The sequence below is a fragment of the Dipodomys merriami genome, unplaced genomic scaffold, assembly GCF_024711535.1.
Source record: "Dipodomys merriami isolate MVZ:Mamm:240054 unplaced genomic scaffold, mDipMer1.0.p SCAF_125, whole genome shotgun sequence".
NCBI lineage: Eukaryota > Metazoa > Chordata > Mammalia > Rodentia > Heteromyidae > Dipodomys > Dipodomys merriami.
In genome coordinates, this window is record NW_027202549.1 from 995,309 (window position 1) to 1,019,358 (window position 24,050).

The 24,050-nt window shown below is 52.3% G+C and overlaps 1 protein-coding gene across 2 annotated transcripts; it reads left to right on the forward strand.

The window, feature by feature from the left end:
* Positions 1-15,967: 15,967 nt before the first annotated feature.
* Myl3 (myosin light chain 3) lies at positions 15,968-22,540 on the forward strand. Of its 2 annotated transcripts, none has more exons than XM_070017559.1 (7): positions 15,968-16,178; positions 18,352-18,379; positions 18,487-18,636; positions 20,066-20,239; positions 21,977-22,054; positions 22,168-22,207; positions 22,408-22,540. In XM_070017559.1, exons 1-6 carry the CDS (start codon positions 16,044-16,046, stop codon positions 22,194-22,196), a joined length of 594 nt encoding a protein of 197 aa, XP_069873660.1. In that variant the 5' UTR covers positions 15,968-16,043; the 3' UTR covers positions 22,197-22,207; positions 22,408-22,540. The 2 variants fall into 2 exon arrangements, with proteins under 2 accessions (XP_069873660.1, XP_069873659.1); XM_070017558.1 differs by having other exon boundaries at positions 15,969-16,178; positions 22,328-22,540.
* Positions 22,541-24,050: the final 1,510 nt, after the last annotated feature.

Consider the following 24,050-nt stretch of genomic DNA (forward strand, 5'->3'; position numbering starts at 1 on the left):
TGTCCCACAGAACTGCCATCCTCTACCCTGCCCTGCGGACCTCTGAGGCAGACTTCCTTCTTGCTCCCTGCCTCAGTTTCCCTTCTGCCACCAACAGAAAGCCAGTTGGAGGCTGGAGAGGCCACCATGAATTTTTTTTTCAAGCCCTGGATAGAGAGAGATCCTTACATGGGGGGGGGCGCTGTTTTGTCCCCCTGGAGCTTTGGAAGGAGCCAGGGGAGTCTTATCTGGTGACTCCGGCCTCCACCCAGGGACAGGAAGTCGTATTTTGGTCCTGGGGAAAAGAGGCAGTGGGAATCAGCCGTGTTTACTCGGGGCTTGGGGGGAGGCGTCCTCTTAGCTCAACAGGCTCCCATTCATTGGGGAGTCCCATAAACCTTTTGGGGGCACCTTGAGGTTCAGAATTCCTGGGGCACCAAGCCTAACTGCTTCCCCCTGCAATTCACTGGGGATCCTAAGTAGCAGGTGGGGTATGGGGTTGGTAAGGAGGACTCAGACACACTTCCATATTATACCTTTATGATTGTGATTGTGTGTGTGTGTGTGTGTGTGTGTGTGTGTGTGTGTGTGTGTGAGAGAGAGAGAGAGAGAGAGAGAGAGTTGGTTCTGGGGCTTGAACTCAGAGCCTGAGCTTTTATTTTTTTCTTTTTGCTCAAGGCTAGTGCTTCTACCACTTGAGCCACAGCTGTATTTCTAGCTTTTTGCTGGTGCATCTTACAGACTTTTCATCCTCCAGGCCCGGCTTTGATCGGTGATGGTCAGATCTCAGCCTTCTGAGTAGCTAGGACCATAGATGTGAGTTACCAGTGGCCAGATTCGTTGTTGTTTGCTTGTTTGTTTTTACATTCACTGTATTGGAGTAGAAGTTCCTGCCTGGAGCTCATACAGAAGATCCAAGCAGGTGATGGAGGTTGAAATCAGGCTTCTTGGCCAAGACCTTCCTGTTTTCTCTTACATCAAGCCCTGAAGGCAGAACTTCATCTCCTCAAGCTAGGTTTCAGAGAAATGCTCTCAAATTATATCACTTAAAAACAATGGTGCTTGTCTTGGGGCTTGAACTCAGGGCCTGGGCGCTGTCCCTGAGCTTCTTTTGCTCAAGGCTAGTGCTCTACCCCTTGAGCCACAGCACCACTTCTGGTTTTTTCTGTGTATGTGGTACTGAGGACTCAAACCCAGGGCTTCATGCATACTAGACGAGCACTCTAACACTAAGCCACCTTCCCAGCCCTCCAACTTTTTAATTCATGTAGCATTCTTCCACTTGAGCCGCACCTCCGCTTCTGCTTTTTGCTGTTATTTGGAGTTCAGAGTTTGCGTCTACCTCAGTTAGATCCAAACCTCGATTCTCAGACTTCAGCCTCCTGAGTAGCTGGGATCGTAGGGGTAAAGCCACTAGTTCCTGGCTACTTACTTCTTCATTGGGACCAACATCGGGCGTTTGGGTTACTAACAATCCCACTGAAATAGGTAAGGTTCCCTTGTCATTTCCAGCACCTTCTTTCTCATCTGTTCTTCAGGAGACCCTTTTGGAAGCAAAAATATTAGGACAAGATGAGATCCTAGAATCTGTTTTATTCTCATGATGGGCCTTTTACATGGTCCAAAGCCCTCCAATTGTGATTTTGTGTGTGTGTGTGTGTGTGTGTGTGTGTGTGTGTGTGTGTGTGTGTGTGTGTGTGAGAGAGAGAGAGAGAGAGAGAGAGAGAGAGAGAGACAGAGACAGAGACAGAGACAGAGACAGAGAGAGAGAGAGAGAGAGACAGAGAGACAGAGACAGAGTGTATGTCTTGGGGCTTGAACTCAGGGCCAGAAAGCTGTCCCTGAGCTCCACCCTCAGCTTGGTTTGGCAGTTATTTGGAGATAAGGGTTTCACGGGGCTGGGAAGGTGGCTCAGTAGTAGAGTGCTTGTCTTGCATGCATGAGGCCCTGGGTTCGATTCCTCAGCAACCACCTAAGCAGAAAAAGCCCGGAAGTGGCGCTGTGGCTCAAGTGGTAGAGCTGAAGAGCTGAGGGACAGCGCCCAGGCCCAGCGTTCAAGCCCCACGACTGTCAAAAAAACCCCAAAAGTCTCACGGATTTTCCTGCCTGGGCTGGCTTTGAACCACCATCCTCAGATCTCAGCCTCCTGAGTAATAAGCCTGACAGGCGTGAGCCACTGGCTCCCTGTGATCAGCCTCTCTTAGGACCTTGAGATCATCTCCTTTTCAACCCTGGTCGTTTTGGGGTCTCTAGCTACAAATAAATCTCAGTCCTTAGTGTGGCTGCTGCGTACCTCTGAGTTGAGGTACTGCCTTGCTAACAAGGTAGGGGGGGGGAAATACCCTCTAATCCAGACCCGCTTACCACAGTACCCCCGCTCCCCATGCCCTTAGACAACCTAGGCCAGCCCCAGGGGACCTTACTTGGGGCCAGAAAGGTAGGAAGGGGGGAGGTGTCCAGCTTCCCACACACCCGAGTGTGGTGTGACTTCCCGTTGGAGTGCTTGTAAAATGCTCAGAAGCCTTGGTGTGTCCCTGGAGTGTGTGGGGGGGGGGGGAGGGGAGGAATATGTGAGGTGTAGGGGTGAGGGGAGGAGGGGAGATCTAGGCTTCAGAATACCCCACCCCTAACAGGCACGTGTTTCCCCCCCCACCCCCCACCCCGCAGTTGCTATTTTTAACCTTTAAGAGTTCCTGCCGACTGCAAAGTTTTTCTTAAACCTAAAATATCGCTGAGGTCTCGGGCATGTGAGCCAGAGGCCGGCCTGGGCCCTGTGGTTAGAAGGGAGGAGGGGGAGTCAGGAAGGAGGTGGCGAGAGGGTTGAAGAAAGGGGGTTTAGCTCAGACATTGGGTCCTCAAAAGCAAGCAAGCAAGAAAAAGGACTGTGGCAATGTTTTGTGGATTGGTTATTCCCAAAAGTCGTGGGGAATGTCAGCACTAGAACCATCTCTGAGCCTGTTACCTCTCATCCTGAATGCCTTCGTGGTATGGAACATCTCTGGGACTCAGATTAGGATGATGGATGTCTGTCTATCCAACACCTCCTGTAATTCCAGCTCCTGGCCCAGAGACTTGGTAGATGTTGGCTGAACTGGTCAGAGAAAGGAAGTAATCTGAGAACGTTCATGAAAGTCTATGTTGAGTGTTGGGCACTGGTGGCTCATGCCGGTCATCCTAGCTACTCAGGAGGTTGAGTGAGATCTGAGGATCTTGGTTCAAAGCCAGCCAAAGCCGATTCAAGAGCTGGGTGCTGGTGGCTCATGCCTGTAATTCTAGCTACTCAGGAGGTTGAGATCTGAGGATCCCGGTTCAAAGCCAGCCTGGGCAGGGACATCTGTGAGACTCTTATCTCCAGTGAACCACTAGAAAACTGGAAGTGGCGCTGTGGCTCAAGTGGTAGAGCACTTGCCTTGAGCTGAAAAGCTCATGGACAGCACCCAGGTCCAGAGTTCAAGCCCCATGACCAACAAAAAAAAAAAAAGAAAAAAAAAAGAGAAAGCTAGCATGAGCCAGACAATCCATGACACTCATGTCCAATTAACCAGCCCTAGTAGTTCATGCCTGTAGGACTTGAACTCAGGGCCTGGGCACCGTCCCTGTTCTCTTCAGTGCAAGGCAGGTGCTCTACTACTTTGTGCCACATGGACTTCCCTGTGTGGGCTGGCTTTGAACCTGGATCCTCAGATCTCAGCCTCCTGAGTAGCTAGGATGACAGGCGTGAGCCACTGGCGCCGGGCTTGTGTCTGGCTGAATTTTTTGTACAGTAATCTTGGGCCAGATGGTGGGCTGTGATCAGGCTAGTGGGAAGTGGGCTGGGAGTGGGGGTGGGGTCTTAGCCATTTCCGGTTGCACCCAACACTAGTTCTTCAGCTCTTCTGTTCAGACCAGGACTCCCCAAGACAGGGCCCTGGGGTTGGAGTCATGGCTCAGTTGGTAGAGTGGCAGCATCTGGTACCAAGTTCAAGTCTTGGTCTTGGACCTAAAAAAAGAAGCAAACAAGTAACCAAAAGGTAGGGCCTTTAAGATGGATGCCACTGTATTCCCATATTCTCAGGAAACTTCAAGGAAGCCACTAGGATCTTGAAGAATCCTGGCCAATTCTCTTCTTGTGGACGAGACTCGAAATTTCAGTCCTGAAAGCTGTATCATGGCAAAGATCAGGGTAGTTGGGGGGAAGGGAGACTCTAGTCCACTTCCGGCTTTTTCTGCTTATGTGGTGCTGAGGATTCGAACCCAGGGCCTCATGTATGCAAGGCAAGCGCTCTACCACTGAGCCACCTTCCCAGCCCCAAGCATTGGGCCTCTTAAAGCCTCTAGCTGGCTTTGATCCTGGGCCAAGTACCCTAATCTGCTTTGGGGTGTGGCATTAGGATGCGCTAGCAGCTCCCAACATTCCAACAACTCGCCTACCCTCACCCCAAATTTTATCCATGTATCCAACCCAGCTGCTTGTTTTTTTTTTTTTTTTTTTTTTTTTTTTTTGGTGCCTGTCCTGAGGCTTGAACTCAGGGCTTGGGTACTGTCCCTGAGTTGTTATTGTTGTTGTTTTGCTCAAGGCCAATGCTCTACCACGTGAACCACAGCTCCACTTCCAGCTTTTTGGTGGTTCATTGGAGATAAGAGTCCTCGAAGACTTTCCTGCCCAGACTGGCCTCAAACCACGATCCTCAGATCTCAGCCTCCTGACGTAGCTAGGATTCTCGGCGTGAGCCACTGACACCCAGCTTCTGACCTGCGAGGCCCCTAATTGTGGCAGCTTCAGTCCCAGAATTCTGTGAGGTTTCCCGGAGCGGAAGGGGTTCAAGTCCACCTGCTATGGGTTGCTGGGTGGATGGTTTCCGGCGCTGATGTGAGGCGGAACTCTCTATTTCTGGGTAACCTGTGTGTCTCTAGAGTGTTCACCAGAACCTCAAGACTTGAACTTGCCTGTCCTTCCGGCCATCCCTCTTTCCCCTTCTTGCCTTCCCTCTGCTTGCTCTGGGGCCCAAGATATGGGGGAAAAGAATGGGAGCCTTCCAGAGAATTCTTTCCCACGAGAGCAGAGCTCTGACCCCCCCCCCCCATCCTTATCTGGCCCGGATGTGCCAAAACAACACAGATGCTGAGGTTCTGCAGACCCGAACGTGGGGATGCTGACCTTCTGTGCCAGCTGCTCTGCTCTGGCCTTTGTTTCCCCTGTTGTGAATTAGGGGTGGAGGGTGGGGGGGAGTGGAGAGAGCCCTAGGATGAGCGGGAAGAGGAGGTGGAAAGGTCCCAAACACCTGAACACACGCATGCTCACAGTCTGATGCCTGAGCAGGTGCATGTGCACACACGTGTGCACACACACACACACACACAGAGGTTACTGTGCCTATGTCCAGCTGGAGTTTGCTCCCTCCCTCCTTCCCTTCACCCCTTCTTCCCTTCCTCCCTTCTTCCTCCCTCCTTCCTTCCTTCCCTCCTTCCTTCCTTCCTTCCTTCTTTCCTTCCCTCCTTCCTTCCTTCTTCCCTCCCTCCCTCCCTCCCTCCCTCCTTCCTTCCTTCCTTTCTTCTTTCCTTCCTTCCTTCCTTCCTTCCTTCCTTCCTTCCTTCCTTCCTTCCTTCCTTCCTTCCTTCCTTCCTTCCTTCCTTCCTTCCTTCCTTCCTTCTTAGTTGTGCTTGAACTTAGGGCCTGGGTGCTATGCCTGAACTCTTTTGCTCTACCACTTTGAGCCACAGCACCACTTCCAGTTTTTGAGTGGTGAATTGGAGCTAAGAGTCTGGTAGGGACTTTCATGCCTGGGCTGGCTTCGAACAGCCATCCTCAGATCTCAGCCTCCTGAGTAGCTAGGATTCTAGGCATGAGCTACTGGTAGCTTGTCTGTACACACTTTTGGCCCAAGTTCCTGTGAATCAAAGGTAAATTCTTGCACACACACACACACACACACACACACACACACACACACACACACTTCCTTGTAATTCCGGCTGGCTTCAGTGTTGGCAGACAGAAATCCCAGAGTAGGTCACCCCGAAAAAGAAAAAAAGAATGAGCCTAGAGACAGGGGTACAGACTCTGTGCTCTGAGCTCAGACTCCTGAAGATCTCCATGCCAGGCAGATGAAGCTGACTAGGATCCCGTGTGTGTGTGTGTGTGTGTGTGTGTGTGTGTGTGTGTGTGTGTGTGTGTGTGTGTGTGTGTGTGCAACCACATCAGGTGTGGGGTGGGTAGATGTATAAATATGGACACAGGCAGGTACCAGAATGGATCCTAGCTATTCCTAGTTGGGGTGGGGGGTGGGTGGGCCATTTTTAACATGGCGTCCACTCCCTGTGTCACAGAGGGTTTTTGTGTGGCCACGAGAGGCCAGGCCACAGCTGGCATTGGGTGGGGCAGAAGGTGGCCACCACAGCTGGGAGAGGGGTGGACAGAGACAGAGAGACCCACCCTACCCTCTCTAGGCTGCCTGTTCTGCTGTGTCGCTACTGCTGTCTTCCTGTGGCTGCTCTGTCTTTCCATCTACCACTGCCATCTTTTTTTTTGGGGGGGGGTTCAGTCGTGGGGCCTGAACTCTGGGCCTGGGCGCTGTCCCTCAGCTCTTCAGCTCAAGGCTAGCGCTCTACCGCTTGAGCCACAGCGCCACTTCCGGGTTTTTTCTTTTTGCTTATGTGATGCTGAGGAATCAAACCCAGGGCCTCATGCATGCAAGGCAAGCACTCTACCACTGAGCCACCTTCCCAGCCCCTACCACTGCCATCTTTGTCTCCTGCTCTCTGTCCCTTCCCTTCCCTTCCCTTCCCTTCCCTTCCTCCCTCCCTTCCTTCTTCCTTCCTTCCTTCCTTCCTTCCTTCCTTCCTTCCTCCCTCCCTCTCTTCCTTCCTTCCTTCCTTCCTTCCTTCCTCCCTCCCTCCCTCCCTCCCTTCTTTCCTCCCTCCCTTCCTTCCTTCTTTCCTTCTTCCCTCCCTCCCTCCCTCCCTCCCTCCCTCCCTCCTTCCTTCCTTCCTTCTTTCCTTCTTTCTTTGCCTCCCTCCCTCCTCTCCCCCCACTCCTCTTCTAGTCCTGGGGCTTGAACTTGGGGCCTGGGCGCTGTCCCTGAGCTTCTTTTGCTCAAGGCTAGCACTCTACCACTTGAACCACAGCACCACTTCTGGCTTTTTCTGTGGATGTGGTACTAAGGACTCGAACCCAGAGCTTCATGCATGCTAGGTGAGCACTCTACCACTAAGCCACATTCTCTTTTCTTTCTTATTACTCTTCCTCCATCCTGGCAGGCATACCCTTTCTCTCTCTCTCTCTCTCTCTCTCTCTCTCTCTGCCTAATACTTCCTTCTTGTCTATTTGAGCTGCGTAAGGATGAGAGGTAGCAATGTATCTGCCTCATACAACCTGGGAGCAGAGATTAGAGGTGACACAATGTATGTGTGCATGTGCTTCTAGAATCTTCCTTCTCTGGGGTGACTTTTGTTCCTGACCTACCTCAGCAAACTTTTTCCTCCCTTCATCCCCCCTCCCATTTTTTGTCAGTCATGAGGTTTGAACTCTGGGCCTGGGCGCTGTCCCTCAGCTCTTCAGCTCAAGGCGAGCACTCTACCACTTGAGCCACAGCACCACTTCCGGCTTTTTTCTTTTTGCTTATGTAGTACTGAGGAATCGAACCCAGGGCCTCAGGCATGCAAGGCAAGCGCTCTACCACTGTGCCACCTTCCCAGCCACCACTTCCGGTTTTCTGGTGGTTCATTGGAGATCAGAGTCTCATGGACTTTCCTGCTCTAGGCTGGCTTTGAACTACCATCCTCAGATCTCAGTCCGTTGAGTAGCTGAGATTACAGGCATGAGTCCCAGTGCCCGGCTCTGTCCTCCTTTCTCTGTTTCATTCTCTGCCCTAGTCAAGGGTCCCCGTGTCTACTTTTCTTCATGACAGCTCAGAGGAAGCCATTTTCCTCCTCCTCAGCCAGCTCAAACTGTTTGCTTGAGACAGTCGGTCCATCCAGGCAAACAACCACTCAATTCAGACTTCTACTCTGACTGACAGGGAATATTTTCTCCCCACTCTGCTAAATTTACTTGCATTGGAGACTGAATTGGCCATTCAACAGAAGCTGGTGTTCACAGGCCGACTCACCCAGGCGAACAGATGAAAGACTCACAGACAGACAGACCCACGCACACATGCTCGGGAGAACCCAGCCGGGCTCAGATCTACACGTGGCTCGGGTCTGATGGGGTCCATTGGGGTGACCACTCTCTCCCACACAAATCACACATGTCTCGGGGTTCAATATTTTCACACACACACCATGAAATAGTAGTGTCTATAAGATACGCTCAGACCTGTTCTGGGGCTTCTTTGGGGGAAACTGAGGCAAAGGGAGGGGGAAAATATGTCTTACAACTTGAGCTAGGTTAAAAAAAAAAAAGAGAGAAAGAATCCCATGGGTGGCAAGGTGGCTCAGTGGTAGAGCGCTCGCCTAGCATGCATGAAGCCCTGGGTTCGATTCCTCAGTATCACAGACACAGAAAAAGCCGGAAGTGGCGCTGTGATTGAAGTGGTAGAGTGTTAGCCTTGAGCAAAAGAAATTCAGGGACAGTACCCAGGCCCTGAGTTCAAGCCCCAGGATGGACCAAATTAACAACAACAACAACAAAAGAAGCCATCTCGGCCTAGCAGCTTGGGAACAACCATAAGACTAGCTGAAATCAGTTTTTTTTTTTCTCCTCTTCCCTTAGCTTATTGGGGTTGGGGAGGGAGATTTTTCTAGTCAACTCAGCCTGTGTCAGGGCCCTGAAAAACCTCAATAGCAACTCCCAGACCCTGGTCCTAAATGGGGACTCACTTTTTATTTATTTTATTTATTTTTTTTTATTTTTAATTCCAAGGACAATAAATATTTGCTCTTCGGGAGACTGCTGTGGGAGAGTACAGGGTTTGGCCCAGTGGTGGAGAATACCCATAGCAGTTCATGGAGACCACAGGCTGGTAAAGGGAGGGGAGGGGGGGGAGGAAAGGGCTGGGCCCCATTCAGAAGCTGACCAGGAGATTTGGGGGGTTCATGGCTAAAACTCATTACCTTCCTTCATACCCTAGGACCAGGCTCTTTTCTCTCAGTGGCTTTTGATCAGAATACCTCTGTTTCACAACCCACATCTCTGTATCCCCCAAATTTTTAACCCCTTAAGAGCTTTTATTTCTCTTCCATTCAACTGTGTACGTCGGTCCTAGGTCTCAGGGTCTGGGTACGATCTCTGACGGGTTTTTTTTTGTTTTTGTTTTTTGGGTCCGGTTGTGGGGCCTGAACTCTGGGCCTGGGCGCTGTCCCTCAGCTCTTCAGCTCAAGGCTAGTGCTCTACCACTTGAGCCACAGCGCCACTTCTGGCTTTTTTCTTTTTGCTTATGTGGTCCTGAGGAATCGAACCCAGGGCCTGAGGCATGCAAGGCAAGCACTCTACCACTGAGCCACCTTCCCAGCCCCTCTCTGACGGTTTTTTGTTTTGTTTTGTTTTGTTGTTTTCTCTCCAGGTGGATGCTCTACCACTTGAGCCACAACTCCACTTCTGCATTTCATTTTTCTTTTTCTTTTAGCCAGTCCTGGGGCTTGAACTCAGGGCCTGGGCTTTGTCCCTGAGCTCAATTTGCTCCAGGCTAGCGCTTTACCACTTTGAGCCACGGCTCCATTCCCCACTTCTGGCCTTCTGGAAGCTTCCTTTGGAGATATAAGTTTCATGGATTTTCCTGCCCGGGCTGAGTAGGAATCTCAGCCTCTTGAGTTCCTAGGATGACAGGTGTGAACCACCAGCCCCCCGCCCCCCCCCCCCGCTACCTCTATTCAACTTGGATAGTCTCCCCGACACAGCCTGCCCCTAACCTTTCTCCACCCCTCCAAAATCCATGGCCCCCAACTTACATTCTGACTCTGGAGTAAATAAATAAGGGGTTCATGGGTAGCCTGGGAAGGTGGCTCAGTGGTAGAGTGCTGGCCTAGCATGCACCAAGGCCTGGGTTCGATTCCTCAGGACCACATCCACCGAACAAAGCCAGAAGTGGGGCTGTGGCTCAAGTGGTAAATCGCCAGCCTTGGGCAAAAAGCAGCTCAGGGACAGCACCTAGGCCCTGAGTTCAAGCCCCAAGACTGGCAAAAAAAAAAGGTGGGGGGGGGAGGGAAAGGGGTGTTCAGTATTCTCAGATGCAATTTGAGTTTTCTATCCTCAGGGCAGCTACGAAAGCCCTGTCTAAGGGCCCCCTCCCTTTCTGCCCCAAAACCAGGCCTCTGAGAACAAACTGTCCCTTGAAGACACAGCCAATCCTCCTTCCAGAATGGGTCAAGCCTGGCCACCGCTGTCCCCAAGGCTGTCCCCAGTGGGGCCTTTAGGGCCGTTAGGGGCTCTGCCCATCCCTCCTCCGTGCTGAGTCGAACTCCCAAATATAGTGTCATGGCCACAGCCGGACTAGGCTACCACAGCTTCAAGCATCAAGTCCTGGGCCGGGATCAGAGGTCCAGGAGTTGATTATAGGTCCGTGGGCCAAACCCAGGAGTTGTCTGCCAGCTCTGCCACCGCCCGCCCCCCCAGCCCCCCCTGCCTTGGAACCACAAGGTTGGAGCCTCTGGTCCCCGTCAGTGCAGTGGCAAAAGGAAAGGCCCTGTGTTTGGCTTGAGCTTGTGTGCTGGGGTTGGGGGGGTCACTAAAGATGGGATACAGGGGGAGAAATTCTCCTTGGCCTCTACCATCATCTACCTGTCATTGGCTAGTGTAGAGGGAAACTGAGGCCAGGAGAAAATAGAGATCAGCCCTCCCCACCCCAGGGCCACCAAGAGGATGAAATTCTTCAGCTCCTTCCTTTGAGACATATTGCACCATCTCTCAAAGTCCTGGAGCTGGGAGGGCCAGGTGGCTCACGCCTGTTCATCCTAGCTACTCAGGAGGCTGAGATCCGGAGGATCGTACTTCAAAGCCAGCCTGGGCAAGGAAAGTCTGTGAGATGCTTATCTGCACTGAATTTCCAGCAAATCAGGAAGTGGAATGGCGGTGGATCAAAGGGTGCTCGCCCCTGAGCCAAAGAGCTCAGGGACACAACCTCCAGGCCCTGAGTTCAAATCCCACGACCACACCAAAAAAAAAAAAAAAAAAAAAAAAAAAAAAAAAAAAGGAAGCAAGCCTAGGACTGTATCTGTAGGAAGCAGGTTTGTATCCTGTTGGTGCCAAGTAGAAGTCTTCCTTAGAATCAGACTTTGAGCCAAGGCTTTGTTTTCCTGACCGGATGCCGATATTTACCTATCTAGTATCAATCTTTCTCCTCATCCTTACCTCAGCCTAGAGTTTTGGGGAGGGAATGCCCATCACCACTGCTTGGACTACCAAGTCTTTATTATTGTATCTTATTTTGCCAGTCCTGGGGTTCGAACTCAGGGCCTGGGCACTTTCTCTATGCTTCTTTTTATTTTGTTCACAGCTGGAGCTTTACCACCTGAGCCACAGCGCCACTTTGGGCTTTGTGCTGTGGATATGGCCCTGAGGAATCGAACCCAGGGCTTCCTGCATGCCAGGCAAAGGCTCTACCACTAAGCCACCTTCCCAGCCAAGGACTACTAACTCTTATTGGGGGGCGGGGGGGTGGAATTTGAAGTCAGATACCCCGTTCCCCTATAGAAGTTTGTATGCATGACAGGGAGCCCAAGGAGCTACTGTATAGCAACATTTGACCTATTTCGAAGGTTCTGGGTCTGGCCCAGGCCGCGTTCTCAACTCCTCCGGGAAGCATGGGCCCGTGTCCCAGCCTAGAGGCTGTATGCCAGGAGGACGCAGGCCAAGGAAGCCTGAGGAGCCTGTGGCTGAAAGGGGGGGAGCACAAAAAGGGGGTGTATGTGTGTGGGGAGACAATAACAAAGACATATGGGAACTTTACCCTCCGCTCCTGCCTCTGGTTCTTGGGCCCCCCCAAAACAGCCAAGTGTCTCCTCGTTTCTCCCCCCCCCCCCCCCCGCCACATCTGTGGCCGTTGTACTAGGAGCTTCCCAAGTCGGCTTAGCTCGGATGGTAGACATTCTTTGTGCCATCTGAACGCTAGTTCTCAGGGAGGTCTGCCAGGCAGAGGCTGGCCCCCCCTCCACCTCTGTTGGTTTGCTTTCTCTCCTGCCAACCTGGCCACGCCGGGCACTGGGCACTGCCCATCTAGCAAGCCTTGAGCTTTTGATTCTGGCCATTATGAAGGTGTTGGATTGTGAGTTTAAAGGTTGGGGTTCTGGGTCCTGAGTTGTGTATCTGGGGGTATCGCTTTGAATCCTGAGGGTCTTGGGATTTAAGAGTTAGATTTTTGTTTGTTTGTTTGTTTGTTTTCTGTCAGTTCTGGGGCTTGAACTCAGGGCCTAGGTGCTAGCCTCCTCCTCCTCCTTCTCCTCCTCCTCCTCCTCTTCTCCTTCTCTTCCTCTTCCTCTTCCTCTTCCTCTTCCTCTTCCTCTTCCTCTTCCTCTTCCTCTTCCTCTTCCTCTTCTTCTTCTTCTTCTTCTTCTTCTTCTTCTTCTTCTTCTTCTTCTTCTTCTTCTTCTTCTTCTTCTTCTTCTTCTTCTTCTTCTTCTTCTTCTTCTTCTCCACAGTACCACTTCCAATTTTCTGGTGGTTTATTGGAGATCAGAGTCTCACAGACTTTCCAGCCCAGGCTGGCTTTGAACCATGATCCTCAGATCTCAGCATCCTGAGTAGCTGGGATGACAGGCGTGAGCCACCAGTGCCTGGTGATTGTGTGTGTGTGTGTGTGTGTGTGTGTGTGTGTGTGTGTGTGTGTGTGTGTGTGTGTGTGTGTGTGTGTGTGTATGCCAGTCCTGGGGCTTGAACTCAGGGCCTGGACACTGTCCTTGAGCTTTTTCTTTTCTGCTCAAGGCTAGTGTTCTACCACTTGAGCCACAGCTCCACTGTCAGCTTTTTGCTGGTTCATGGGACATAAGAGTCTCACCGATTTTTTCCTGCTGGCTTTGAACCACGATCCTCAGAACTCAGCCTCCCGAATCACTAAGATGACAGGCGTGAGCCACCAGCGCCAGCACCTGTACTTCGTGTCTAAGTGTGACAATCTTGAATTTTATGTAAGAGTCTGGATTCCCCAGTGTGGAGTTCAGTTCTGGACTTCTGGGGTCTGGGTGCTGTGAGTTCAGGATTCAAGTCGTGAACCCCGAGTCTCTGAGTTAGGGTTTAGACATTCAGGATTTGGGTTTGGGATCTGGGTTAAGATCCTGGGATCTGAGGTTGAGATTTGGGGCCAGGAGCTCTGTTCCCATCCCTCCTACGCCCCCTGCTGGCTGTTTATCACAGTCAAGTCTAGGTAGACCATGGAGGGGGGCGGGCAATCATGGTAGGAACAAGTGACATAAATATTGAGGTGGGTACAGGAGGTGGCTGGGTGGGCTTGGGGACAGATGAGCCTCATCTGGGTTTGGAGATAAGAGTCTCACGGACTTTCCTTGCCCAGGCTTGGCTTTGAACCGTGATCCTCAGATCTCAGCCTCCTGAGCAGCTAGGATGACAGGCATGAGCCACTGGCAGGAGCCCTGGCTCTCTTCCTTCGTTTTGTGTGTGTGTGTGTGTGTGTGTGTGTGTGTGTGTGTGTGTGTGTGTGTGTGTGTGTGTGTAGTGTTTTGTTGATTGTGCCTTTGGAGTCTCTGGGGCCACTGTGAACTATGGGTTAAGCAGAGGCAAGCTGTCTGGAGGATCAGTGAGTGAGGCTCAGACACTGCCTAGAGATGTCTCCCTGTATGTCTGCCCCCCCAAACCCCCGCCTGGCAGGCTGCCCCTCCTCTCCTTCTGTGGTATTTCTGACGGTCTCTCTGAAGCCCCCTCCAGCCCACCCCCCTCCCCGCCTCCCACCATCTCTTCGTTCTCAATACCTTGGCCAACCATCTGGAAGAAAAGTGAAAAACGTGTGACATATTCCCCCCTCTCTTCCCCTACCCCCATCCCCCCCAAAAAAACGCTGGATATTGTCAGAATTCCAGATGTGGGGTGTCCTGCTCTCCAGATGAAGAGAGGAATGTGTTCCTGGCTCCATCCCCCCTCCTTTCCCTGAGGGAGTTGGAGGGTATATATGGGGGTGTGAGGGGGGGGAGGCGGAGGGGGGAGAGGATTCTAACTCTGGGCTGCTGGTTCCTTTAGTCACTGAGGCTCAATTGATGGGGGAAAAGGGGTGACCAGGGCCTGGGCCTGAGGACAGGGCTATCTTGATAGCATGTCTAGGCCTGTTGCTTGGCTTTGGATTTCGACACTGAGAAAACTCTCTTGGGTATGGAGGGGTGGGGTGGGGTGGGGGTGGGGAGCTGTCTCTGATGTTTCTATCAAAGGCTCCAGGCACTTAAAAATAACCAGGAACATCCTTTCCCCTCCTCCTATCCCCTAAACTCCCCCCCTCCTCCTGTACCCCAGCACAGACACTGGGGCAGAGAACAGAACCCAATGTGCATGCAAGATGTCCCCACCTCTTGTGTGTGTGTGTGTGTGTGTGTGTGTGTGTGTGTGTGTGTGTGTGTGTGTGCGTGCCAGTACTAGAGCTTGAACTCGGGGCCTGGATGCTGTCCCTGGATTCTTTCCCCCCCACCCCCCAACTAAAAGCATGGGCAGAGGGACCTTGGGAAATGTGTTAGAAAATGGGGTACAAGGAAACTGATGGCCAGTAGCTCACGTCTGTCATCCTAGCTACTCAGGAGGCTGAGATCTGAGGATCACGGTTCCAAGCCAGCCTGGGCAAGGAAAATCCGTGAGACTCTTCTCTCCAATAAATGACTCAGAAAACCAGAAGTGGCGTTGTGGCTCAAGTGGTAGAGCGTTCGCCTTGAGCTGAAGAGCTCAGGGACTGACCGGTGCCCTGACCTTGAGTTCGAGCCCCAGGGGCTGAGTCTGGGTTATGGCAAGCAGGGGAAGACATCTGGGCAGGGGGATGGGGGGGGGAAGGCTGCAATCTGGAAGGGAGCTAAGCCTTGAGGCTTACAGGAAAGAAATGGGGGGGGGGTGGGGACTGGGAGCTATAGGGAGGGGCAGTAGTAGGAAGCCAGAGGTTGAATGAAACCTGAGACACTATCTGAGGGAGTTGGTAGCTGTCAAGATGGCTGAGGGCCATTCTCTTGGCACTTGGTTGGGGGGGGAAGGGAGGAGGAATGGGGAGGGGTTTCCTGGAGACCCCAGGACAGATCCCCTTAAATAGGACAGCTGCCGCCCATGACCAGACACTCACTCACGCTTAGGCGTTATAAACACCCAGACATAAACACCCAGATCCATAACGTCCTGAGAAACAGGGCCTCAGAGACGGCCGCCATACTCACACATACCCCATCCAGCATCTACACACCCGACACGCCAGACATACACACAGAGGAGCAGACCCACACCCTACCCAAGACATTGGAAGAAAAGGGCTGGGACACAGGACGCAGACAGACCACAGACACACATGGGGGGGGGGCGGTTCTAGGCCCGGAGTGGGGGGTAGAGTTTAACTCAAAAGAGTGCCTTTCAGTGGTCCATCCGGGTCTCAACTGCCACCACACTACAGTACACGCTGGAGCCAGCCTTCATCAGTGTTGATGTGTGCGTGCTTTTGTGTGTGTTGTATCTGTGCAGCAGGCCTGCACGTGTGTACAACAAGTGTGTGTGTGCATAGGCTTGCATGCTTCTCTGTGTGTTGCATGTGTGCATGCTTATACAAGTGTACACGCACGCTTCTCTATTATACATCCGCGCATGCGCACATACTTGTGTGTGCCTGTGTGCGCATGCGTGCATGTTTTTGTGTAAGTCTGTGTGTGTGTGTGTGTGTTTGCCTCTAGTTCCCTCCCCCCTCCCTCTCCCCAACAGGTGATCACTGAGGAATGAAGCAGCCCTCCCTTCTCCCCCACTCACTCCTGGGTCTGAACAATGCCCTCCCCAGGCCCCAAAATAGCCCCTGAGCAAAGCCAATGTCCTTTTATAGCCCTGTCCCTATTGTGCACTGTGGGGGGCGGGGAGGGACTGGGGTCAGGAGGTGTCCAAGCAGGATAAAGGCCCAGCCCGCAGGGTCACCGCACCCCACAAACTGCTCTCTTACATTCTTCTCTCCCCCAGGCCCTGTGTGTCCTGAGCTCCCATGGCCCCCAAAAAGCCAGAGCCAAAGAAGGAGGAGGCCAAGGCAGCTCCTAAAGCTGCTCCAGCCCCTGCCCCGGCTCCAGCGCCAGAGCCTGACCGGCCCAAAGAAGTGGAATTTGATGCTTCCAAGATTAAGGTGAGTGAAGGGGCTGGGAAGGTGGCTCCGGGGGAGAATGTTCACCTCTCCTGCACAAAAGCCCTGGGTTCGAGTCCTCAGGACCACACCATGAGAAAAAAGCCAGAAGTGGCGCTGTGGCTCAAGTGGTAGAGCGCTAGAGTTGAGCAAAAGAAGCTCAGGGACAGCACCCGGGCCCTGAGTTCAAGTCCCAGGACCGGTCGTGGTGGAATTCCCACAGTCTCTTGGTGGCTAGGAAGTCTTGTCTGACGGAGAGTCCCGAGTTAATAATCCTAGGGTAGACAGAAAAGGAGTTAAGATGGCATGGGGTGGGGCGAAGGGGGGGGGCAAAGGGGGAGTCCTGCCCAGGCAGGATCAATACTCACCCTGCCAAGATCACTGAGCTCAGAGCTGGTAGAACCTCTTCAAGGTCTCAGCTGGGGAAACTGAGGCACTCGGCTGGCTGCAAAGGGAAATCCTGAAAAGTCAGGCAGGAAGCTGGTGGTAGAGCTGTGGCCCAGTTTACCCCAGGAGCCATCCCCCCCCCCCCCCCGCACCTTTCCTGGATGGAAAAATCGTCCCCAGAGTCTAAACTTGAGGCTGTGACAGCCACCTGTGATATGCACATATCAGCACGCAGCACGATCCTCACCGCTCCGGTTCCCGGTTCTTAGCTGGCCAGTGGCCACTCTGCTGCCCTGGCTACGTCCCCAGAGGCCAACCTTGGGAGCCTGCCCAAACCCTGCATGTCCAGCAAGAGCTACTACCCCCATCCGGGCCACGCTTCCTCTTGGTCATGAGTCAATTCCCACAGGCACCTACCCTTGTTTCTCAAGACACAGGTTCGAATCCCATCTGTGCGGCCATATTCCTTTGCCTCCCTCAGGTTTGCTTTCTTTTCCTCTTCTCTTCCTCTTTTTTTTTGGTCAGTCATGGGGCTTGAACTCAGGGCCTGAGTGCTGTCCCTCAGCTCTTCAGCTCAAGGCGAGCGCTCGACCACTTGGAGCCACAGCGCCACTTCTGGTTTTCTGGGGGTTCGTTGGAGATCAGAGTCTCATGGACTTCCTTGTCCAGGTTGGCTTTGAACCACCATCCTCAGATCTCAGCCACTTGAGGAGCTAGGATTGCAGGCTTGAGTCACCAGCACAATGAAAATGGGACCACAAAGGTCTCATTGTCCAGGAACGCACATGCGCCCTGGGAGGTGTGTGTGGCTTCCTGATCCCTACTGCCCCCCCCCCCAAAACCCAGGTCAAAAGTTTTCATCTTCATGCTCAGTTGGTGAGACTCATGGTGACCAATCATCTCTCTTCTGGGGTTCTTTCTGGGTCCTTCCATTACTCCCGGCCCAGTTGAAGGGCAGAGAGATTTAAATCCTGCAGGTCTCAGGAAAGACAGTTAGGTGGATGCTATGGTGGGGGGGAGAGGGGAGGGAGGAATGGAGGGACTCTGGGGGAGAAGTGGCAATCAGAGGGGGGGCAGTCACATCCCTAGTGTGTCCTTGACCTTGGGAAGAGTGACGGCAGGGACTAAAATTAGATCTGGAGTCAGGCACCAGCTGGCCAGCAGGCCATGGGCCTAGCTTCCCTCAGGAGGCTGAGATCTGAGGATCGCAGTTCAAAGCCAGTCCAGGCAGGAAAGTCCATGAGACTCTTATCTCCAATGAACCACCAGAAAACTGGAAGTGGCGCTATGGCTCAAGTGGAAGAGCACTCACCTTGAGCTGAAGAGCTGGGGGACAGCGCCCAGGCCCTGAGTTCAAGCCTCATCATGACTGACCAAAAACAAAACAAAAAAAGTGGTAGAGGCTAAGATGCTAGAGCAGAAATAGGCCGAGGGACAGCTTGATGCTTGTTTAGCTCTGAGTGACCAGGAGGTAAGAAAGCCTGGTCCTACTTTAGAGCTAATTGCTTAGAGTCTGTCTGTCTGTCTGTCTGTCTGTCTGTCTGTCTGTCTGTCTGTCTGTCTGTCTCTTTTTCTGCCAGTCCTGGGGCTTGAACTCAGGGCCTGGGTGCTATCCCTGAGCTTGTTTTGTGCAAGGCTAGCACTCTACCACTTGAGCCACAGTGCCACTTTCGGCTTTTTCTGTGTCTGTGCTACTAAGCAATTGAACTCAGGGCTTCATGCATGCAAGGCGAGCACTCTACCACTGAACCATCTTCCCAGTCCTGAGTCCCTCTCTTTTATTTTTCAGATCGAGTTCACACCAGAGCAGATCGAAGGTGAGTTGGGGGGAAGATGGTCCCAGCAGTGGTGTGGGCAAAAATGGGGGTGATGAGCTCCCTTGGAGAGTGCCCACTGTAGCTCATTCCTCACCCTCTCCTGGCAGAATTTAAGGAGGCGTTCATGCTGTTTGACCGCACCCCCAAGGGCGAGATGAAGATTACCTACGGGCAGTGTGGAGATGTCCTGCGGGCATTGGGGCAGAATCCCACGCAAGCCGAGGTGCTCCGTGTCCTGGGGAAACCGAAACAGGAAGGTAAGCCACCCAGTCTGGGACTGCACGTTTTCCTCAGTGGGTCTGCGTCACGGATGGGACAGCCAGGGAAAACCCACCCTGGCCCGGCCCTCTCCCTTCCCAACCTCCTCTTCCACCATTCGAGTTGAAGACCAGGCATCTCTACCCAGAAAACATCACAAGCCAGGAGACCACAAAGATGCTTGTGCATCCATGTTCCTTGCTGCACTGTTCACAGAACCAACTTATAGCAACAGCCCAGATGCCCTACAATAGACACAATGGAATTTTACACAGGTACCATTAGAAAGAATAAGAAAGATTATGTTAGCCGGGCGCCAGTGGCTCACGCCTGTTATCCTAGCTACTCAGGAGGCTGAGATCTGAGGATCTCGGTTCAAAGCCAACCTGGGCAGGAAAGGCTGTGAAACTCTTATCTCCAATGAGTCACCAGAAAACTGAAAGTGGTGCTCAAAGTGGTAGAGCAGTAGCATTGATCAAAAGAGCTTAGCGCTAGCACCCAGGCCCTGAGTTCAAGCCCCACAACCAAAAAAGAAAGGAAGGAAGGAAGGAAGGAAAGAAGGAAGGAAGGAAGGAAGAAAGAAAGAAAGAAAGAAAGAAAGCAAGGCAGGCAAGCAAGCAGGCTGGTTTTGTTTTCTTTCCCTTTTGTTCTGTTTGTTTGTTTATAAGTCTTTGGGAGTTTAAGGGGAGGCACAGAAATGGGGGGACAAAGGGCAAACCAATGCAGCAATGGTATCCATTGGACCCTTGATTGAAAATGGATTTATACAACTTGTGGGTGCAAATGGGAGGGGAAAACTGGGAGAGAGCAAGAGATGGGGTAACATTGTCCAAATAAAATGATATTATTATTTTTTTGGTCCTACAGAGGACTTGAACTCAGGGCCTGGACGCTGTCCCTCAGCTCTTCAGCTCAAGGCGAGTGCTCTACCACTTGAGCCACAGTGCCACTTCTGGTTTTCTGGTGGTTCATGGGAGAGAAGAGTCTCACAGACTTTCCTTCCCGGGCTGGCTTTGAACTGTGATCCTCAGATCTCAGCCTCCTGAGGAGCTAGGATGACAGGCGTGAGCCACCCTGGTCTTCCCAGCCTGCTTAATGCCATGACTTGTGCCTCTGTCTCTTTTTCTGAGTGATCATCAACTTCCTTCTCTCTTTGTCCTCTGGCTGTGTATACTTTGGTCACAAGTAGAAGCCCAGCCCTTGGGCTGGGAAGGTGGCTCAGTGGCTCTCACCTAGCATGCATGAAGCTCTGGATTCGATTCCTCAGTACCACATTCACAGTAAAAGCCAGAAGTGGTGCTGTGACTCAAGTGGTAGAATGCCAGCCTTGAACAAAAAGAAGCTCAGAGACAGTTCCCAGGCCCTGAGTTCAAGTCCCAGGACCAAACAAACCAATAAATAGCTGGATTTCTTTCCCTCTCCCGGCAGAACTCAACACCAAGATGATGGACTTTGAAACCTTCCTGCCCATGCTCCAGCATATTTCCAAGAATAAAGACACGGGCACCTATGAGGATTTCGTAGAGGGGCTTCGAGTGTTCGACAAAGAAGGCAATGGCACTGTCATGGGTGCTGAACTCCGCCACGTGCTGGCCACGTTGGGTGAGCCCTGCTCTCCTCCCCCCTCCCACCAATCCCCTCCTTGGTAGGCAGCAGTGATGTCATTGGGGGAGGTGTTGCGGGTGGACCGGGCATGGTAGTGCATGCCTGTAATCCCAGCAACAGAACCAAAAGCAGGACAGGGACAGGAAGGTGAAATCACAGTCAACTTACCCTATTGCTCTAGGTGGCTGAGAAGGCTTCACATTTGCTCTTGGGTGGGCTGGAGGAGGCCTCTTATTTTGTTTCCCATAACTAGGGCTTGAACTCAGGATCTTGTACTCTCCCTTGGCTTGCTTGTTGTTGCTGCTGCTCAAGGCTGGCGCTCTACCCAGGAGCTGATCAATTGTAGATAAGAGTCTCTGGTACTTTCCTGCCCCAGGGCTGGCTTTGAACCACAATCCTCAGATTTCAGCCTCCTGAGTAGCTAGGATGGCAGACTTGTACCTCTTGCTTATTGATCCACCCTCCAGTTCTTCCTTACTCCTCAAAAGCCACATTTCCTAGAGCAAACATTTATTGAGTGACTACTATTTAAAGCCCTGTGCTATACCACCAAATCCCCAAGGAACTATTTAGAATTCATCCTGCTTGTCAGTGACATTATGTCTGGCTTTCAAGAAAAAATGGGGTGGGGGGAGGGAGGAATTGGGGAGATGGCTGGGGAAGGGATGGTAGGGGAAAAAACAAAGGAGGAGGTAACAATGCACGATAGGAAATGTACTCATCTTACTCATGTAACTGTAACCCCCATGTACAGTATTTTTACAATAAAAAACATTTATATATATAAAAAAAAAAAATAAAGCCCTGTGCTAGTCTCTGTGGTTGTGGGTGGGTGGGTGGATACTGCAGAGATTGGTGGGCAGGAAGCTATGGGTGGCATTCTCATGAAGAAGCGCGAGACACACAAGTCCATAACTGACCAAAAATGATGGTTATGAGCTTTGGAATGATACTGTTGTTGGGAGCATGGGGTGTGGGGGGGTGCGCGAGGGACCTCCATTCATCTGTCTATCAACCCATCCACTCATCCACCCACCCACCCATCCATCCATCCACCCACATACCCCCATCCACCCATCTATCCATCCACCCACCAATCCATCACCCACCCACTCACCCACCCATCCATCCATCTACCCATTTACCCACTCACTCACCCACCCATCCATCCATCCATCTACCCACCCAGCCACTCACCCACCCATCCATCTCCCACCCACTTACCCACCCACCCACCCATCCACTCACCTACCCACCCATCCATACACCCACCCATCCATCCTTCCATCTATCAACCCACCCACCCATCACCCATACCTCACCCATCCATCCATCCATCCATCCATCCATCCAGCCAGCCAGCCAGCCAGCCAGCCAGCCAGCCATCCAGCAATCCACCCACCTATCCATCCATCCATCCATCCATCCATCCATCCATCCATCCATCCATCCACCCACCCATGTATCCATCCACCCACCCATCCATCCACCCACCCACCCACCCATCCATCCATCCATCCATCCAGCCACCCACCCATCCATCAACCCATCTATCCATCCATCCACCCATCCATCCATCCACCCACCCACCCATCCATCCATCCATCCATCCAGCCACCCACCCATCCATCAACCCATCTATCCATCCATCCACCCATCCATCCATCCACTCACCCATCCATCCATCTCTTCGCACTTCTGGGCAGTGCTGACTCAGCCTTCCATCCCTGCCAGGTGAGAGGCTGACAGAGGACGAGGTGGAGAAATTGATGGCCGGACAGGAGGACTCCAATGGCTGCATCAATTACGAAGGTGGGTTCAGCGGGGATGGGGGCTCCCCTGAGGAGCGGGCTTATGGGGTCCCTACTTCCAGGCTTTAGCTGCCTAGTCGGACCCCCTGACCCTCACTTTCTCTTTCCTTCCAGCTTTCGTGAAGCATATTATGGCCAGCTGAGCTTCCCACAGGTGAGAGACCCCTACTTCTTGACCACACCCCACACCCCCATGACCTCCCACCACCCCAGCCCTTGAGCAACGTACTCCCCAGCCTCCATGCCCGGTAACCCGTGGCTGCCTTTGGCTCAGGGAGCGAGGGGACACCAAGCTGGGGACATCTCCTCTCCTCTCCTGTCTGCGATGCCGACACTGGCGTTGTGACGCTGCAGGAAGGCGGAGGAAGAGGACCAGACTCCTGCACGCGCGCCCCGAGATCAGATCTCCATGAGAGGATGACAGCGCCCCTCCCGCCCTGCACTGCCCTGTCCACCCCGGCCCAGCAATAAACGCACTTGCCACCTCTCTCCCGCCCTCCCTCGCTTCCTTCCTCCCTCCCTCCCTCTCTTTTCTTTCTCTCTCTCTCTCTGTCTCTCTTTCTTTCTTTCTTTCTCCTTTCTTTCCTTTCTCCTTCTCTCTTTTCTTTCTCTCTCTTTCCCCTCCCTCCCTCCCTTCCCTCCCCTCCTTCCTTCCTTCCTTCTTTCCTTCCTACCTCCTGCCCTCCCTCTATTCTTTCTCCTTCTCTTTTCTCTCTCCTTCCTTCTTTCCTCATCTTTCTCTTTCTTTCTCTTTTTCTCTCTTCTTCCTTCCTTCATTTCTCTTTCTCTTTCTTTCTCCCTTCCTTCTTTCCTTCTTTCCTCCTTCCCTCCTCTCTTTTTTCTCTTTTCTTTCTTTCCTTCCTTCCTTCTTTCTTTTCTTTCTCCCTTCCTTCCTCCCTCCTTCCTTTTCTTCCTTCCTTCCTTTATCCCTCCCTCCCTCCTTTTCCCTTCCTTCCTTCCTTCCTTCCTTCCTTCCTTCCTCCCTCCTTCCCTCCCTCCCTCCCTCCCTCCCTCCTCTTCTCTTCCTCTTCCTCTTTCTCTTTCTTGGTCTCTCCTTCCTTCCTTACTCCCTCCCTCCTTTTCTCTCTCCCTTCCTTCCTTCCTTCCTTCCTTCCTTCCTTCCTTTCTTTCTTTCTTTCTTTCTTTCTCTCTTTCTCTCTCTCTTTCTTTCTTTCTTTCTTTCTTTCTTTCTTTCTTTCTTTCTTTCTTTCTTTCTTTCTTTCTTTCCATCTTTTCTCATGCTGGTACTGGGTTTGAATTTACACTGCTCCTGAATTTCTTTTTGCTCAAGGCTTGCACTCTCTCACTTTATAGATCCATTTCCCACTTTTTTGCCGGTTACTTAGAGATTAGAATCTCTCTGACTTTCCTACCCAGGCTGGCTTCAAATCATGATCCTCAGATCTCAGCCTCCTCGGTTGCTAGGATCACAGGAGTGAGCCACTGGTGCCCAGCAGGGGGGAGGCCATGCATTGGTACTGGGACTTGAATTCAGCGCCTCACACTCTCCTTTAGCTTTTTTCCTTCATGGATGACACTCTACCACTTGAGCCACGTCTCCACTTCTGGCTTTTGGCTGGTTCATGGTGGACACGAAGTCTTCCTGGATTTTTTTTTCCCTGCCCAGGCTGGCTTCAAACCATGATCCTTAGAGCTCAGCCTCCTGAGGAGTTAGAAACACACACACGTGTGGTAGCCACAGACCCCTGACCCGAGTGTGTGTATTGGTGCTTGCCCCTGTGTGTGCAAACATTCTTGTGAGCGTATGCTCTTGTGTACATGTGTGCAATACAGACATAGCAGTCTTTGTGGATATGTAGGTGTGTGTGTGTGTGTGTGTGTGTGCTACTAAGCTGGGCATGCATGCACATGTGTTGGTGTGTGTGTTGGTGTGTGTGTGTGTGTGTTGGTGTGTGTGTGTGCGCGCACGCGTGTGCTCTTGGGTTCTGAGCATGGATGTGTTGTTGGGGGGGGTGGGGACTGCTGAGTCAGCCCCC

Excerpts from the sequence above, each read along its gene's own strand:
- Myl3 (XM_070017559.1), top strand. The coding sequence starts at position 16,044 with ATGGCCCCCAAAAAGCCAGAGCCAAAGAAGGAGGAGGCCAAGGCAGCT. Across the intron at positions 16,179-18,351 it reads TTGATGCTTCCAAGATTAAG|ATCGAGTTCACACCAGAGCA; the intron begins GTGAGTGAAGGG and ends TTTATTTTTCAG. Across the intron at positions 18,637-20,065 it reads GGGGAAACCGAAACAGGAAG|AACTCAACACCAAGATGATG; the intron begins GTAAGCCACCCA and ends CTCTCCCGGCAG.